This window comes from Lichenostomus cassidix, chromosome 4 (genome assembly GCF_008360975.1).
Source record: "Lichenostomus cassidix isolate B80296 chromosome 4, HeHo_3.0, whole genome shotgun sequence".
Lineage (NCBI taxonomy): Eukaryota > Metazoa > Chordata > Aves > Passeriformes > Meliphagidae > Lichenostomus > Lichenostomus cassidix.
In genome coordinates this window covers 59164383-59181225 of record NC_139484.1, presented here as the reverse complement: position 1 = coordinate 59181225, position 16843 = coordinate 59164383, and the positions used below count along the sequence as shown (strand labels likewise).

Here is a 16843-nt window from a genome sequence, read left to right as displayed (position 1 = left end):
ACACATTTAGCTGAGGGAATAAAAGGGATGCAGGTCTGAGGGAGCTCATTTAAAATTGTGGCTAAGCCTCTGCAGAAATGCTCAGTCTGATTCCCTCAGATCTGGCCTGGCTGAGGTCACATTTTGTGGTCTCTCTGCCATCGTTCATCCCTGCTCCAGAGGGCAAAGAAACATAAAATAGTAATGTGTCTGACTCCCTAAAAATATTTGTATTAATATTGCTAATATTAATAAGGGGCTTTTTACAAGAGCATGGAGTGATGGGACAAGGGGGAATGGCTTCAGACTGGGAATAGGTTTAGATTAGATGTTGGGAATAGTCTTGACTGTGAGAGTGGTGAGACCCTGGCACAGGACAACCAGAGACTTGTGGCTGCCCCATCCCTGGAAGTGTCCAAAGCCAGCTTGGACAGAGCTTGGAGCAACCTGGGATAGTGGAAGGTGTCTCTACCCATGGTAGATGGAACTGGATGGTTTTTAAGGTTCCTTCCAACCCAAACCATTTTGTGACTGGTTTTGGGGGCAGATGTTGCCAGCTGTGAGCAGGGATGAGCTGCTCAGCACTGTCCCCCTCCATGTGATGTGCAGGGAAAGCCCACAGACCCCTGTAGAGCACCTCTGCCTCCAGCTGGGACATGACCCAAGCACCAGAGGAGGTTTGCTGGCTCCTCAGAGGGACCAGGACAAGATTTAATCATCCTGATGCCTGCCAGCCCCTGGGCTGCAGTGCTCCAGCACTGTGAAAGCAGAAGGTTGAGTCCTTGTCCCTTTTCCAAGTGAAATGCCAGCATGGAACCCTCAGGCTGAGGCTGGAGCAGAGCAGGAGCTGTGGGCAGGGGTTGGCACAGCTCAGCAGGGCTGGCAGGGCAGGGAGGCAGCAGCTGGAGACCTCCAGCTCGTTTCCTGCCATTAGCAACTCCTCATCCCGCCAGATGTGTCCAAAAAACAGCTGCAAAAAAAACCCCAGACCCTCCAGACTCCCTGCACCCTGCTGCCAGAGCCACCCCTGCCCTCAAATCACATTTCTCTCACAAATCACCAGCTCCAGCCCAGCTCAGCACTGGTTAGGCTGGGCTTAACTCCAGCCAAGGCAGGAAAAAATGGTCCAACAGTGGCTTAACACCACAGGTTTTGGCAAGGCAGCTCCTCTTCCTCTCCTGCAGCCAGGATGGAGGCTGCATTCAGAAGTCTCAGTGAAAGGCCAGGGCTGGCTGTGGTTGAGCCAAGACCAACCTGTCCTTGATTTTGGAAAGCGTGAAGGTGGGGAATGCCAAGGCTCAGGCACCTATTGAGTGTGCAGGAGGCAGAATTCCCAATAAATTCCTTGGGTTTTTTGCAGCAGGGCTGTGGGAGGTGCTGCCACATTAGGGCAGTAGATGGGAAGGACAAAGACATGCAAAACCAGGATAATTTAATTTTTTTATTTGCCACACCGAAGCATTACCTTCAAATCATTACACAAAAATCATGTATTTGAATTAAAGTAACATTCCCAGACCTCACACCACAGAAGGACAAATGCAGAAATACAAGCAGAGCACCCCTTGGTAGCTCAGAGATGGACAAAATAAATGCCACCTGAGGAAATCTGCTGGCTGTAATTGCTGAGACACATGGAGCAGGAATCTGCAGGGAAATGGATGCACAGGAGGTAGAAAGAGGGGTCAATGCCCTGCAGCATCCTGGGGCTGTGTAGACTCATTTTGGTGACCCCTGCAGAGTGAGGGAGCTGATGAAAAATGGAAATAACCCCAGCTGGCATGGCTGGCATCCACATTTATCTGCAAAAATGCCCTTCAGGGCCATTCTCCTCCCTGTTTGGAGCTGCTTGGCTCCCAACCCATCTGGGTTGTTTGCCAGCAGCAGCCATGGATTCACTGACCTCCAGAACAAGGTAGAAATAGCTTATTTAAAGGGAAAAAAATCTGTTGTGGGTCCTGGGGGATGGGAATGTTCCAGACATGGCTAATCTAGGGGGTTTTGCAAGGTAATTTTGTGGTGCCTGGGGGAGCCAAGTGAGGTCACACTCAGTGGCCTGATGGTGTCTGACATCTCCTGCTCTCCAAACTCAGTATTGCCAGGGAGGAAAGAGTAGGAGCTGGGATTAGATGGTCTTTGGAGGTCACTTCCAAGCCAAATTATTCTGTAATTACAGAATCATGGAATGGTTGGGTTGGAAGGGGTCTTAAAACTCAAACAGTGCCACCCCCTGCCATGGGCAGGGACAGTTTCCATTATCCCAGGTGGCTCCAAGCCCCATCCAACCCTGAACACTTCCAGGGATCCAGAACAGCCATAGCTCCTCTGGGCAGCCTGGTCCACACCAAATCTCACCCTGTGGAGGTGTTCAGACCCCAGGTGCAGCTGGAAGCTTTGCTGCTGTTTGACAAGGAACTGGAAGCAAAATCGTGGTGGTGTTACAAGTGTGGTGTCTGTGGGATCTTAAAAAGGCCACAGTTTTCACCCATTTGAATATGAATTTCCTTATGATATTAGAAATTCTATCAAACTCATGGACCTCTTAGGAGCTTCTGTGGATCCTTTAGTCTCAGGCAGACTTTGTGAATCCCCAGCTGACAGAAGAAATTTCTACTAGTGGCTCCTGAGCCACCTGGAGCACATTCAGTTGTGCAGAGGAAACCCCTAAAATAGCCCAGTCCCAACTTTGTCCATCACTGTTTTCATCTGGAAGGTCACAATTTCACAGTGGCCAGCTCCTGGAGAAGCCTGAGGTATTCTGAGTGGTGGTTTCAGGGTTTAATCTGACCTGGGAGTGTCTGAAGTACACGGTGCTCATTCAGGTCCTTTTCTGTCTTCACTCTCAGGCTGAAAAAATGCAACATCACTTAATACTATTTATTATTTATTATGTTTTTCTTACTAATATCATCATCAGAATTGTTTTTCTGGGAGAAATCATAGATCTCTGCCCTGCTAAATGATGGCTCTGGATGTTTTCCAATGCCCATAACCACACCTTTCTTTTCCTCTTGCAGATGAGACTCCAATTATAGCTGTGATGGTGGCCCTGTCTTCCCTCCTAGTCATAGTATTTATTATTATTGTTCTGTACATGTTGAGGTAAGAGCTGCTTTAATGCTGGATTCCCTTGTTTGACAGAAACAATTCCTGAATGAACAGGAATGAGCCTTTTGTGCTCTTTCCCAAGCTAAAGGCTGACACAGCTGGTGCTTTGAAAAGAAACCTGTAAGGACAATGAATGAAAATGATGTTTGGGGTTAGCTGGTGAATGATGCTTATTCCTTTCTCTGCAAAGCTGCTCCTAGTTCAGGTAATTCCTGTTGTTGTGCCTCTCAAAATGTCACATTTAGCAGGAGAGATTGAACTGCAGCCCTGTCAGTGTGGGTGAAAACAGGTGAGGTTTCTTGTGAGGCTGTAAATGATGGACTGAGGAATCCAGGGAGGCAGAGCACAGCCACAAAGTCCTTTCCATGTGTTATTCCTTGATTCCCATCTTGATAGCAAGCAGGATCCAGCACCCAAACTCTGCTTTGGGTACCAAACCTGTACATTTTGCCTGTGCGTCTTCCACTGTGAATGGCAAGAGTTTGTGAGGAGTGTTAGGTGACGCTGTAATTGGAATTACAGCATAATAAAGCATTGCAGCATTTTTAGATCCATTTTTTAAAAATCCAAACGTCTAGCCTGCTCAAAGTGAAGCATTCCCAGCTCCTGAAATCATAACTAAGAGGGTCTTTATTCACCTGCAGTAAACATTTTAATTTACCCACCACTTTGGGTAAATCCGGAGTAAGTCTGGGGAGGGAAAAAAAAAAAAAAGGAGAGAAGAAAAAACCGATTTCCTTAGCAGTGGAAAACTTCCCTCTGTCTCCTGGCTCCAGGCCTGCCCTCACAGCAGTGAACCTGAGGAGAGTTTTGCCTCAGGAGTTCAGCAGCAGCAGAGTTTGAGTCCTTCCCACCTGGCTTCCAGCCCTGAAAAAAAGGCTTTCTGTTCACTGCCCAGTGATTCAGCAAAACTTGGAATTTCAGGCAAAGGGAGCATGAGCAGCTGCTCCAAGTTAAAAGCACATGGGAAAGGTCTTTGCTGCAGGACAGATCAACCTTTATGTGCTCTGCTGGCTCAGCCCAGGGAGCAGGAACTCCTTGGGGTGTAATGAGCACCCTTAAAGCTTCTCCTCCTGGTTTTCAGCTGGCTCTGGGCTCCTGCAGCTGTTCCAGATGTGCTCAGTGAAGTTCTGCCCACAGTCAGGATTGTGGAGGCTCTGCAGCCTCGCAGCCCCACCAGCTAATTCATAAAGCCCTGAGAAAATACGAAACAGCCCTGGCATCTCTCATTTGGGAGGGTAGCTGGGTTTCCTGGTGAGTATTTCCTGACTTTTCCACTCCAATTCTTTTTGTCAGGTTCAAGAAATACAAGCAGGCAGGGAGTCACTCCAACTCCTTCCGGCTGTCCAACGGCCGCACGGACGATACAGGTGAGTCCTGGTGCCACACAGGGTCTCTCCCACCCCATTTTGTTGTAGTTTATTTTTTTGTCATTTCTGTTTTTCACTGTTTCTTGTTCTGCTGGTTCTCCTCCGTGGTTTTGGCAGACTTTTGTAAAGTGAAGGTTTATTTCCCAGCTTTCATTCCAGTGACTAAATGTTTGCCCTCGAGTGGTTGATATTAAAATGGGTGATCGCTTCCAAAATCAAGCTCCTCACATTCCTCTTGAGTCTTCACAGTATTTCTTTGACTCAACTAAGAGCCCTCTCTGAAAAAGCACACCTTTGGGGAGTAATTAAACATCCTTCTGCCCTTTCAGATTAGGGTGATCTCTGATTGAAACTCAGATCTTTACGCTAACTGTAGACATCAAACTAACATTTTCAGGAGAAAGCAGGGAATACATTTTTTTAAACTTAAAAAAAAAAAATTATACCTCTTAAAGATGCACAAATGCAATTTTAAAGCCTTGTGTAGTATCTTAAATTTTTTCTGCCCCCGAGCTTTGAGCTAGAGCTGACATTGAGGAACTGAAGTTGGGTATCTCCATCCATATGTAGGCACCAAATTAAATCTGAAAAGACCTCTTAAACTCATTTCAGATGCTTTTCACTCCTTCCACATAAACCAAACACCTTCTGAGAAGCACTAACTGAAACTCAGCACCTTTTTTATTTTCCATTGGCTGCAAAACCTTCCCTGCCTGTCTTACATCACTGCAAACGAAGGTGTGAACTTCATAAACCCTGGGCTGTGTTGGTGTAACCCTCACATGGCCTTTCTTGGCTTTGCTGAGCAGCACAAGCAGCAGCTGCCTTTGCTGTGCCCTCCTGGGAGTTGTGCCACAGTGGTGGTGCCAGACTTTCCATGTGAGTGAGGGAGAAGTTGGAATTCAAAGCAAGGTGATCTCCAACCCCAGTATTGATGGTTTGATCCTCAGTGCCTTGCTTCTGCAAGAGTGCAGATCCCAGCATGTTGGGATCACTGGATTTTTGGGGTTGGAAAAGCCCTTTAAGATCATCCAATTAAGCCATTCCCCCAGCACTGCCAAGGCCACCACTGACCATGTCACCAAGTGCCACATCCACAGGGCTTTTCAATCCCTCCAGGGATGGGGATTCCACCGCTGCCCTGGGCAGCTGTGCCAGGGCTGGACAGCCTTTCCATGAAGAAATTTATGCAATATCCAATCTAAACCTCTCACAGAACAACTTGAGGTTATTCCCTCTCCTGTCCCTGTTCCCTGGGAGCACAGCTTGACCCCCTGGCTGTCCCTTCCTGTCAGGAGTTGTGCAGAACCACAAGGTCCCCCTGAGCCTCCTTTTCTCCAGGCTGAGCTCCTTTCCCAGCTCCCTCAGCCTCTCCTGGTGCTCTAGCCTCTTCCCCAGTTCCATTCCCATCTCTGGACACTCTCCAGCCCCTCAATGTCTTTTTGTCAGGGGCTCAGAACTGCCCCCATGACTGGAGGTGCCCCAGCAGTGCCAGCACAGGGGGAAATCACTGCCCTGGTCCTGCTGCCACATCAGTGCTGCCACAAGCCAGGTGCCACTGGGCTCAGAGCACCCTGGTCAGGTGGAAGGTGATGATGAAGATGATTTTGAACATCCCTTCCACCCAAACCATTCTGGGCAAATACAAGCATGCTGACCACACAGCCCTAAAGCAGCAACATGCAGGGTCCCTGTGCTCCCCCGGGCGTGGGTGGGCAGTGCTGGGCACAGGGGACAGCTGGTGGCCCCGGTGACAGCCAGGTGTCCTTGCAGAGCCACAGAGCATGCCGCTGCTCGCCCGCTCGCCCAGCACCAACCGCAAGTACCCCCCGCTGCCCGTGGACAAGCTGGAGGAGGAGATCAACCGCCGCATGGCCGACGACAACAAGCTCTTTCGGGAGGAGTTCAACGTGAGTGCCTCTGCTTCTCACAGGCTGCCCTCAGATTTGGGTTTGGGATGGGGTTCTGGGGGGTTTCTCAACCCTGCCACTCCTGGTGGCAGAAGCCATTCTGTCCCTGTGTCTGTGGTGAGGGGGGACAAGCCACTCGCCCTCAGGCTCACTGCAGGAAACACTGAGTTTCTAGCAATAAACACTTAGGGGTTACATTTTCCTGGGTTTAGGAATGGTCCTGGATGGCTTGGGGTCTTCCTGAGCTTCCCTCCTGGTTTCCTCCCAAGCTCTTCCTCCCTCCTCCCTGTCCTCATGGCTTAAATCCAACAACACCCAAAAATGAGCTCTGGCAGAGAAAGAGGACTGATTGTATTTCAGTGAGCTGTTAACCCTGAAACACAATGGTGACAATATGTGGGACAAAGGTTGGCCTTCAGCTGTGAGGAGTTCAGGTATTGTGTTTGTCCCACAAGCCCAGAGCATTTCTTCAGGGATGGCTAGAAGCTCTTCTTGATGTTGCTGAGCTTTGCAACTTGTTGTGACAATAAATCCATTTTGCCTTGTTAATACAAAACCAGATTAGAATAGAATTGGATAGAATAGAACAGGATAGATTCATTCAGGTTGGGAAAGCCCTCTGAGATCATCCAGTCCAACCATTCCCCCAGCATTGCCAAGACCAACACTAAACCATCTCCCCAAGTGCCACATCTGCACATTTTTTGAAAACTTCCAGGGATGGTGACTCCACCACTGCCCTGAGCAGCTGTGACAGGGCTTGACAACCCTTTTCATGAAGAAATTTTCCCCAATATCCCAATCTAAACCTCCCCTGTCATAACTTGAGGCTGTTCCTTCTCCTCCTGTCCCTGTTCCCTGGGAGCACAGCCTGACCCCCCTGGCTGTCCCCTCCTGTCAGGAGTCCTCCTGTCAGTCCCCTCCTGTCAGGACAAGGTCCCCCTGAGCCTCCTTTTCTCCAGGCTGAGCTCCTTTCCCAGCTCTCTCAGTTGCTCTCATCAGACCTGTGCTCCCAGCCCAGGTCCAAGACATGATATGGCACCATGAGAACGATGAGAAGATATAAAAAAGCCACTTGACTTTGTCCAGCTGCTGCACAACTTGATCTCCTTCCTCGCCGTGCTGCGGTGAAACCAAATAGGTGCAGTGAGTGCCCAGGGAGGGGGAATTTTAGGGTTATAAATACCTGTTTGCCCTGGACACTTCCTGCCATCCTGTCAGCTGGAGGAAGGGATGGTGAAAACCTCCAGAACATTCCCTCTTTGCTGTTCAGAGAGAGTGTGGAATAATGGTGCTGGGGAAGCACCTCCTGTGCTCAAGTGGGAAACTCAGGCACAGTGCCCCTGTCACCCCAGCTAACCCCAAACAAAGGTCCCCTGGTGCTGCTCCTGCCATCACTGGGTGGGCTCAGCGATGGGGGCTTAATCAGGTCACAATTAGCAGCACTGTTAATGAGGAAATCTGAGCAGGAGCCTCCGTGGACAGGAATCAGGAATGAGTTCGTTGTGCTGCCGGGTGGGTTTGGAGCTGCTGCCACCTCGTGTCCATGGAGCAGGAGAGTCCAGACAGCTCCTTTCCGAAGGGATTGGCTCTCTGCGATCCAGCCCAGCTATTTAAATAGTCACTTTTAGCTCGGTGGGGAGGAGGAGCTGCTGCTGGGGTGGGGATGAGGGGTGTGGGGACACCATGGGGACATGTCCGGAGGGCCAGGACGCTCAGATGTGGCATTTGCCAGCACACTGTTCCTCCCATGCCATGAGAACATCGTGGAAAACCCTTTTTTTCTGCCATTTCAGGCTCTCCCAGCCTGTCCCATACAGGCCACGTGTGAAGCTGCTTCCAAGGAGGAGAACAAGGAGAAGAACAGATATGTGAACATTTTGCCCTGTATGTAATCAGATCTCCATGGACTGGGGGAAACACTCGGGGGCTCCTGCCAGGACTCCCCATTCCTGGCTTTGGGATGGGCAGGGGCATGGTTGAGGGCATTTCACCTCCCAGGTGGGTGGCTGTGTCTGCTTTAGCTTGAGATACCTGTGAGGAGAAGCTCTCTGGAGCCCTCAGCAGCCAGGAGGCCATGGAGGGTGAAACAAATGGGAAATTCCTGGTGGCATTGGCCCTTGGGGTGTCCCCAGATGTGCATTCTGCAGAAGGAAAACTCCCTTGGGTGAGGTCTAGCACCTCTCTGGGTTTAAGCAAGAAGAATTTGGGGGCACAGAGGTGTTTTTTCAGGGGAGCCAGGAGCACAGGCTCTGCTCCAGCACCTGCATTCTCGCTGTGCCAGCAGAGTGCAGGGGATTGTCCTTAATGCAAAGTTTTAATTTCCCTGCAGATGATCATTCCAGGGTTCACCTGACTCCGGTGGAAGGAGTCCCTGACTCCGACTACATCAACGCCTCCTTCATTAATGTGAGTTTTGGGATTTGAAGGGAAAATCCCCACCAGCAGCAAAGCTGAGTCGTTTGGAAAGGGTTGGGGAAGCACTCCTGCTGGAGCTGGGGATTTCTGGTCAACAGCTGATGAATCAGAGAATCATTTTCTTAAGATGATTGAGTCCAGCCATTCCCCCAGCACTGCCAGGCCACCGCTAAACCCTGTCCCCAAATGCCACATCCACATGGATTTAAATGATCATCAGTGCTTCCCAGCTTGCAGGGCTGGATGTGGGAAGGGGATGAGGAAGAAATAAAGGAATTAAGCTGAAAGGGAAGCAGCATTGTCCTGCTCTGCTCCTGGGAAAGTGTTCCTTTGGGAAAACAGCCCTTTGCATGGGAATTTTCCATTATTTCAGAAAATTATTTCAAATAATTTTCAATTATTTCATATTTGGTGCTGATTCTCCCCTCAGAGGCTGCAGCCCATTCTCTGCAAAAGAAAGAATGAGCAGCAGAGCAGGTGCTGCCTCTGTTCCTGGAGTAAATGCATTTCATGACTCTTGTATTAGAGAAATGTTCATTTCTATTCTTTTTTCTCCTTTACTTGCAGGGGTACCAAGAGAAAAACAAGTTCATTGCTGCACAAGGTAAATTGCTGATTATTCCCATTGCTCTGTTGGGCAGCTGGACTGGGTCCCTCTAGCCACAGCACAGCATCTTGCAGAGCTCCCCTGCTCTAAAGGAGGCCTGGCTGCTCCACAGATTTTTCCCAAAATGAGTTTCCCGGTCAAAGATCGTGCTGGATCTGTTGGTGGAGGGAGAGAAGTTCTACCTGTGCAATACCCATTGCTGGAGGGTGTTGTGACCTCTGGAAATACTGCCAGGGAGCTGTTTAATTAAATTCCCCAAATCGTAGAATCACGGGATGGTTTGGGCTGGAAGGGACCTCAAAGCTCATCTCATTCCACCCTCCTGCCATGGGCAGGGACACTTTCCTCTATCCCAGGTTGTCCCAAGCTCTATCCTACCTGGCCTTGAACACTTCCAGGGGTGGGGTAGCAAGAAGTGTTCCTGTGATCTTCAAAAGTCCAAACACTAAATCCCTAAAACCAAAATTCCCACTTGCACGGTGGGGATCATGTCAGCAACAGGATGTTAGCTGCCCATGGGAGTGTTTTGTGTTTCCTCTCTTGACTTGCAGTAGGTCAGAGCACCCCTAGCCAGTTTCCCTGGCTCTGGCTGGAGGAGGAGGCTGGATCAGCACTTCCAGGCTCAGGTTAAGCTTTGGCTCTGCTGTTCTCTTGGCTCAGCCTTAGCCTCAGGCTTGGCAAGGGAGCCTGGGCTGAGTTAGCTCCGTGTCTGGCAGGCAGCAGGGAGCTATCCTTGTGCCACACTGAAATGGGATCCCATGGCTAAAACCCAAGATCCCAGTGGGACAGCCATGATTTCCCTGGGTCACCTTGGGCAAGTCCATGCTCTGTTTGTTTGGTTTCCCCTCCTTGAGCTAAATACAGAATTCCTGACCATAAAACAGATCCAGAAATTCCAGCTATTGTGTGATAGGATTATTCCCTAAATCAGACATGCCCAGACACCTCCTGTGTAACCTATTGGCAAAAAATATGTTGGATCACCTATGACATGTGAGCTCAGAGGCTGGGGTTTGGTCCCTAATTGTGAGAGGCTCGCCCCAAAGAGGATGTTTTCTTCCACCTTCCCCTCAGGACCAAAGGAAGAAACAGTGAATGATTTTTGGAGGATGATTTGGGAGCAAAACACAGCGACAATTGTCATGGTGACCAACTTGAAGGAGAGGAAAGAGGTAGGTGGCAGAAGGGTTCACAGGCTGGGATTTGACCCAAATTGGGCCAAATCCAGCACATCCTGTGCCTATGGCATGTCCTGGAGCCATTCCCAGGCATGTGAGGGTGTCCAGAGTTCACCTGCACCTCTTTTCTCCCCCCACAGTGTAAATGTGCTCAGTACTGGCCGGATCAGGGCTGCTGGACATACGGGAACATCCGAGTGTCCGTGGAGGACGTGACTGTCCTGGTGGATTACACCGTGCGCAAGTTCTGCATCCAGCAGGTGCCAGGGATCACCTATCCCATTATCCCATCCCATTAATCCCATCCCATCCATCCCATCCCATCCCATCCCATCCCATCCCATCAATCCCATCCCATCCCATTATCCCATCCCATCCCATTATCCCATCCCATTATCCCATCCCATCTCTCCCCTCTCCACACTAGGCATCCCAAAGGTGCTCCTCAGCTCCTCCAAGGTGCCATGAGGGCAGAGTTGGGATGAAATGACCCCCAGCACCCATTTTAAACCAGAATTTATTCTTCTCAAGAGTCTGTTCCTACTGATACCAGCATGGCTGTGCTAAGAGCAGGGAAGCTGAGGGTTGAAATCCCTCAGAAATTCCATCCTACAATACTCCAGCACTTGCTGTTAGCAGTGTTGCCTCCTGCTCTCACCCACAGACACTTAATGCCTGAAAATAATCAGATTTATCCCATCAGCTGAGGCAAAATCCAGCACCGTATGCGTTGGGTTTGATTGCTTTCCCATCTGTCACCACATTTCCTTGTCCTCCAAGGAGATTCTGGGTGTTTTGGTCACTCTGTTTTCCGGCTGCCCTCAGAGCTGGTGCCTGCAAACCTGTCTAGACTCTCAGTGTGATTCTCCTGAGCCTCATCCTTCACTCCAATGGCCTGGAGATGTTTGTTTTCCTCCCCTGCCTTTAATCCAAGGAGGATTAAAGGGGCAGAGGAGTGGGAAAGGATGGAGCAAGAGCTTCTGTTGGAGCTTGTTGGGGATGAAATGTGGCAGCTGCTGCCAGGTTGGATCCACAGGCAGGAACAGGCTGGCATCTCCCACTCCTTGGATGTGGGATGTGGTGCATTAAAATGTCATGGTTTTAGAGACTGATTTGTCCCAGAGCCACAATCTGTGCCCTTTCAGCTGTGGATGTTGCTTCTTGAGCCACCCAGCTCCATCTCAGGACTGCAGCTCCCTCTCTGCCCTTGATTTTTGGGGAAAAGAAGGGAAACCTGAGCATTTCTCATGAACCTGAGTCCATGTTTCCCTTCCAGGTGGGTGATGTCACGAACAAGAAGCCTCAGCGCCTGGTGACACAGTTCCACTTCACCAGCTGGCCTGACTTTGGGGTGCCCTTCACCCCCATAGGGATGCTGAAATTCCTCAAGAAGGTGAAGACCTGCAATCCCCAATATGCAGGAGCCATAGTGGTGCACTGCAGGTGAGTCCTGCCTATCCTGGGTCACCTGGGAAGCATCTCCTATTTTTAAAAAGGATTTTTTTTTTTCAGTCGGGTCTTTTTTATTGTCTTTATTTGACCTCCCCATGTTAAACAGGGATGTTCCTCATGAGGACATTCCAAGAATTGTATGAACTGAAGGAAGGAGACTGGCCTCATGGGGATGGTTTCAGGCACAGCAGCAACCCTGGGGAGCCACAAGGGCTTCTATTTCAATAAGGAGAAGCCCCACAGTTAGAGGCAGAGATGATCACATTTGCAACATCCCAAGTCTGTTTTTCCTGCCTTCTTGGGAGGCAGCTGATCCAAAAGCTTTGTCATTCCCTAATGTTTGCTGCTCTCATACTTCTCCTTAAAGCCCATCTGATTCCATCCCCCTGCCATAGCAGGGACACCTTCCACTATCCCAGATTGCTCCAAGCCCTGTCCAACCTGGCCTTGGACACTTCCAGGGATCCAGGGGCAGCCACAGCTTCTCTGGACAACCTGTGCCAGGGCCTCAGCACCCTCACAGGAGAAATTCCTTCCTAAAATCCCACCCAACCCTTGTGTTGCAGTGCCGGGGTGGGACGCACAGGCACTTTCATCGTCATTGATGCCATGCTGGACATGATGCACGCGGAGAGGAAGGTGGATGTTTACGGCTTCGTGAGCAGGATCAGAGCTCAGCGCTGCCAGATGGTACAGACAGATGTAAGTGTGGTGCTGCCCTGTCCTCTGGGCTTGGATTTCCTTCAGCCACTCAGAGCCTGTGTGAGGGTCAAGTGTCATTCCTCATTTTGGGTGATGCTGCGTCAAGTGAGCTTTTCACAGGGTCTTGGTCTTTTTAATCCCCTTTGTAGAGTCATTAAATCATTTAGGTTGGAAAAGGTCCTTAAGGTCAAGTCCAGTTGTTCCCCCAGCACTGCCAAGGCCATCACTAAACCATGTCCCAAGTGCCACAGCTACATGGCTTTTAAATCCCCCAGGGATGGGGACTCCACCACTGTCCTGAGCAGCTGTGCCAGGGCTGGACAACTCTCTCCATGAGGAAATTTATCCAATATCCCAATCTAAACCTCTCCTGTCACAACTTAAGGCCGTTTCCTCTCCTCTTGTCCCTGTTCCCTGGGAGCACAGCGTGACCCTCCCTGGCTGCCCCTCCTGTCAGGGAGTTGTGGAAAGCCAGAAGGTCCCCCTGAGCCTCCTTTTCTCCAGGCTTCGAGAGCATTATGTGCCACTTGAACTTTGCTTGGTGTGGCAAACAAAGTCCCAGTCCCCATGTAGTGGCAGGAAGGTTGTCACTCCCTTTCCTGGAGTCTCAGGGGGTGGTAGCTTTGCACTGGGAAGGGAACAGGCACTGATGGCCTGTCTCTGTGCCCCTGGCAGATGCAGTATGTGTTCATATACCAAGCACTTCTGGAGCATTATCTCTACGGTGACACAGAGCTGGAGGTGACCTCGTTGGAGATCCACCTCCAGAAGATCTACAACAAAGTGCCAGGGACCAGCAGCAATGGGCTGGAAGAGGAGTTCAAGGTGAGCATGGCTGTTGTCCTGGTGGATCTGCTGGGATCACCATGTGTTTGCCTGGCTCTGAAACTTCCCTCTGCTTTGCTCCTTGCCCTGCAGAAGCTCACTTCAATCAAAATCCAGAATGACAAGATGAGAACAGGCAATTTGCCAGCCAACATGAAGAAGAACAGGGTGCTTCAGATAATTCCATGTGAGGCTTGTTTGGCTGCATGTCTGGTGGGTGTGGGGACAGGAATCAGGCTGGAGGAATGGGACAACAGGGGCCTCATGGTGTTCAAGAAGGAAAAGTGCAGAGTCCCCCCAGTTTCTGCTGGGGTCACCCAGCTGGGTGGAAAAGCAGCTTGGCAGGAAAGGACCAGGGGGTCCTGGTGGACACCAGCCTGAACCTGAAGCAGCAGCATGCCCTTGTGACTTGCCAGCTAAAAGCCATGCATGTTATCCAGGAGTTCCCCAAATCTCAGATTATTTTGTTCTGTTCCAGATGAGTTCAACCGAGTAATCATTCCAGTGAAGAGAGGGGAAGAGAACACAGACTATGTAAATGCTTCCTTCATTGATGTGAGTCTTCTCCAACCTTTTTTCCATCTTTTCCCAATGGAAACCACCTCCCCCTGCTTCCTTTGGGAAGAATTTGTCCCAAACCCTCCTTTTATGGGTTTTTTACCTCTCCCTCCACTTGACTTTGCTTAGTTTCACTGGATGGTGCTGGTTTTTTTCTTCAAGAAACCCCTGAGTGCATCCAGCTCCTTTTGGGAGATGAGGGCTGGAGCCTGAGCAAAGCCTCCAAATCCTGGGCTCCCTTCTGCCCCTCTGGGCTCTGCTGCTGGCTGTGGAGATCCATGGAAATGACACACAGCACGTATCCATGGAAATAACACAGCACTGGCCATTTGGTCAGAAAACATCCTCCAGATTAGATTAGGGAGCAGTAAACGATCCCAAAACCCTGGAGAGAAGCCAGGTCAATCCCATTACACCTGTCTGGGTGATGGGAGGAGGGGAGGCAGGGAGGTTAAATGCTGTCCTCACTCTGAGGAGGAGGTAAGTGATTGCACATCCTTCTCTCCTGAGCAATCCTGTGGACTCCAGGGAGACATCTCGGGTATTTATCATCATTCAGTGATGCCAGTGCTGGCCAAGTGACAGACCCTGCTCTTTTCCAGCCCAATTCCTGTTTTCATCTCCTAATGACAGAGAGGGGTTTTTTTCCCCAAAAGGCAATCACTGGGCTTGCCCACTAAAATCAGTTTATTCCCAATTCTAACATCCCCAATTAATTGCTCCCTGAAATCTCCTTTGCTGGGTCCCTGCTGTGGCTGGGTGAGCAGCCAGGAGCAGCTGCCTTGTTGTGCATCCACATCAGAAAGCTTCCATGGCACGTAAGCAATTTGGGCTGAGGATTCAATTTCCTGCCTCTGCTGAACTTTGCTTAAATGACAAACTCCAAATGACGAAGCATCTGCAGTCAGAGTCTGCAGGGAGGGCACAGGGAGCCAACATCAGAGGGGTTTGGAAACAGAAAATCTTTGTGGCTGTGGAGGAGTGAGAGTCATCCAGCCTTGCTGCTGGTTTGGGTTGGAAGAGATGTCAAAAATCAGCTTGTTCCATTTACTTCTGCATGCTTCTTCCAAAAATGCCCTGTTAAAATCATACCTGGAGTACTTGGAGCCATGGCAAAGCTCTGCTCCAGCACTCAGAGCTTGCAATATCGCTTAGCTGTGCTGGAAACCCAAATGGATAAAGCCAGGCATGTGTAAGGGATATGATCCTCCCAAAATTCAGCTGAGCTTGGTTACCCAACCGTGTCCAAGAGGTTCCTCCCACTGCTGCACTGACCCTGTTCCCAAATTCCACTGACCTGTTCCCAAATTCCACTGACCCTGTTCCCAAATCCCAGGGTTATCGCCAGAAGGACTCCTACATCGCCAGCCAAGGACCACTGCAGCACACGATAGAGGACTTCTGGAGGATGATCTGGGAGTGGAAATCCTGCTCCATAGTGATGCTGACAGAGCTGGAGGAGAGAGGCCAGGTGAGCTCCTGGGATCAGCTGTATTAAACACCAGGGAAATCAATAAACATGGCAGGGGGTTGGAATGGGATGATCCTTAAGGTCACTTCCAACCCAAACCTCTCTGATTTGGGGAGTCTGTGGGATCTCACCTGGTGTTGGGTAGCTGCCAGAAGACTCTTCTATCCAAACCCATGGGAAAAAATGTGGTTTCTCACCCTGTCCCTTGCTGTGGTGCTTCCTCAGGAGAAGTGTGCCCAGTACTGGCCGTCCGACGGCTCCGTGTCCTACGGAGACATCACGGTGGAGCTGAAGAAAGAGGAGGAGTGTGAGAGCTACACAGTGAGGGACCTGCTGGTGACCAACACCAGGGTAAGAGCCTGGCTTCTCCCTCTGGGGACCTCTGTGTGCTCCTGGGTTTCACTGCCATGAGCTCCTGGTGGTGTTCCTCAGCTCCATCAGCTCCCCATCATCCCAAGGGGATTGCTGTTGCCGAGCAGAAAGGTTTTGCAGAGTGGGGGCCTTGCTGCCCTTGTAAAATCCTTGCTGACTTCTGTCACTTTGGCTAACTAGGAAAGCATTCTGGGAATGACTCAGCTAAACTAGAGGTGAAAAACAAGTTACATAATTGTAAAATAATTATTAGAACCAACAAGTGCTCACACCATGGGGCTGTGGTTGGTTACACCTGATGCTGTTCCTGTCCTGGTCTGTGGTGGTTGGTTAAGCACATTTGTTGTGCCTCACAATATGGAAACTCATAACGACCTAACAGTTTAAAAATAAAAACCCTGAATTTTTGCAATAAAGTGTCTTCACCATACCATTAACACCACAGATTGTATCCCTGGATCCCTGCCTCCCACCCCACTCCTGTCCTTCTGCCCTCAACCTTCTCCACCTTGTCCCTGTTCCCACCACCCAACCTCCCTCCTGCTCCTTACCACGGGAATGCTCCACAAGCATCCTGTGATCCACATGGATTATCCCAAATCCCCGAGCTGGTGGGTTCCTTGAGATGTCCCACCACCTCCTGACCTCGAGCTGTGCTCTCCCACCAGGAAAACAAGAGCCGGCAGATCCGGCAGTTCCACTTCCACGGCTGGCCAGAAGTTGGGATCCCCGGGGATGGGAAGGGGATGATCAACATCATTGCAGCGGTGCAGAAGCAGCAGCAGCAGTCTGGCAACCACCCCATCACCGTGCACTGCAGGTAAAGCCTGGCTGGATCTGCTCCAGCAGGAGCTTGGGAGATGCTCAGAATCCCAAAGCACATCCTGGATATG

The 16843-nt window shown here is 50.3% G+C and overlaps 1 protein-coding gene across 3 annotated transcripts in view; it reads left to right on the top strand.

Annotated features, from left to right (window-relative positions):
• Window positions 1–16843, top strand: part of PTPRA (protein tyrosine phosphatase receptor type A) — a 112487-nt gene that overhangs the window by 94315 nt on the left and 1329 nt on the right. For all 3 annotated transcript variants that reach the window (XM_085059485.1, XM_085059487.1, XM_085059486.1), the window contains 16 exons: window positions 2997–3081; window positions 4384–4457; window positions 6231–6367; window positions 8164–8254; window positions 8700–8776; window positions 9353–9389; window positions 10467–10564; window positions 10711–10830; window positions 11847–12013; window positions 12589–12724; window positions 13400–13549; window positions 13643–13736; window positions 14028–14104; window positions 15444–15578; window positions 15804–15929; window positions 16619–16770. In XM_085059485.1, the coding sequence (XP_084915611.1) occupies window positions 2997–3081; window positions 4384–4457; window positions 6231–6367; window positions 8164–8254; window positions 8700–8776; window positions 9353–9389; window positions 10467–10564; window positions 10711–10830; window positions 11847–12013; window positions 12589–12724; window positions 13400–13549; window positions 13643–13736; window positions 14028–14104; window positions 15444–15578; window positions 15804–15929; window positions 16619–16770 (1756 nt within the window). The remainder of the gene's footprint in view (window positions 1–2996; window positions 3082–4383; window positions 4458–6230; window positions 6368–8163; window positions 8255–8699; window positions 8777–9352; window positions 9390–10466; window positions 10565–10710; window positions 10831–11846; window positions 12014–12588; window positions 12725–13399; window positions 13550–13642; window positions 13737–14027; window positions 14105–15443; window positions 15579–15803; window positions 15930–16618; window positions 16771–16843) is intronic.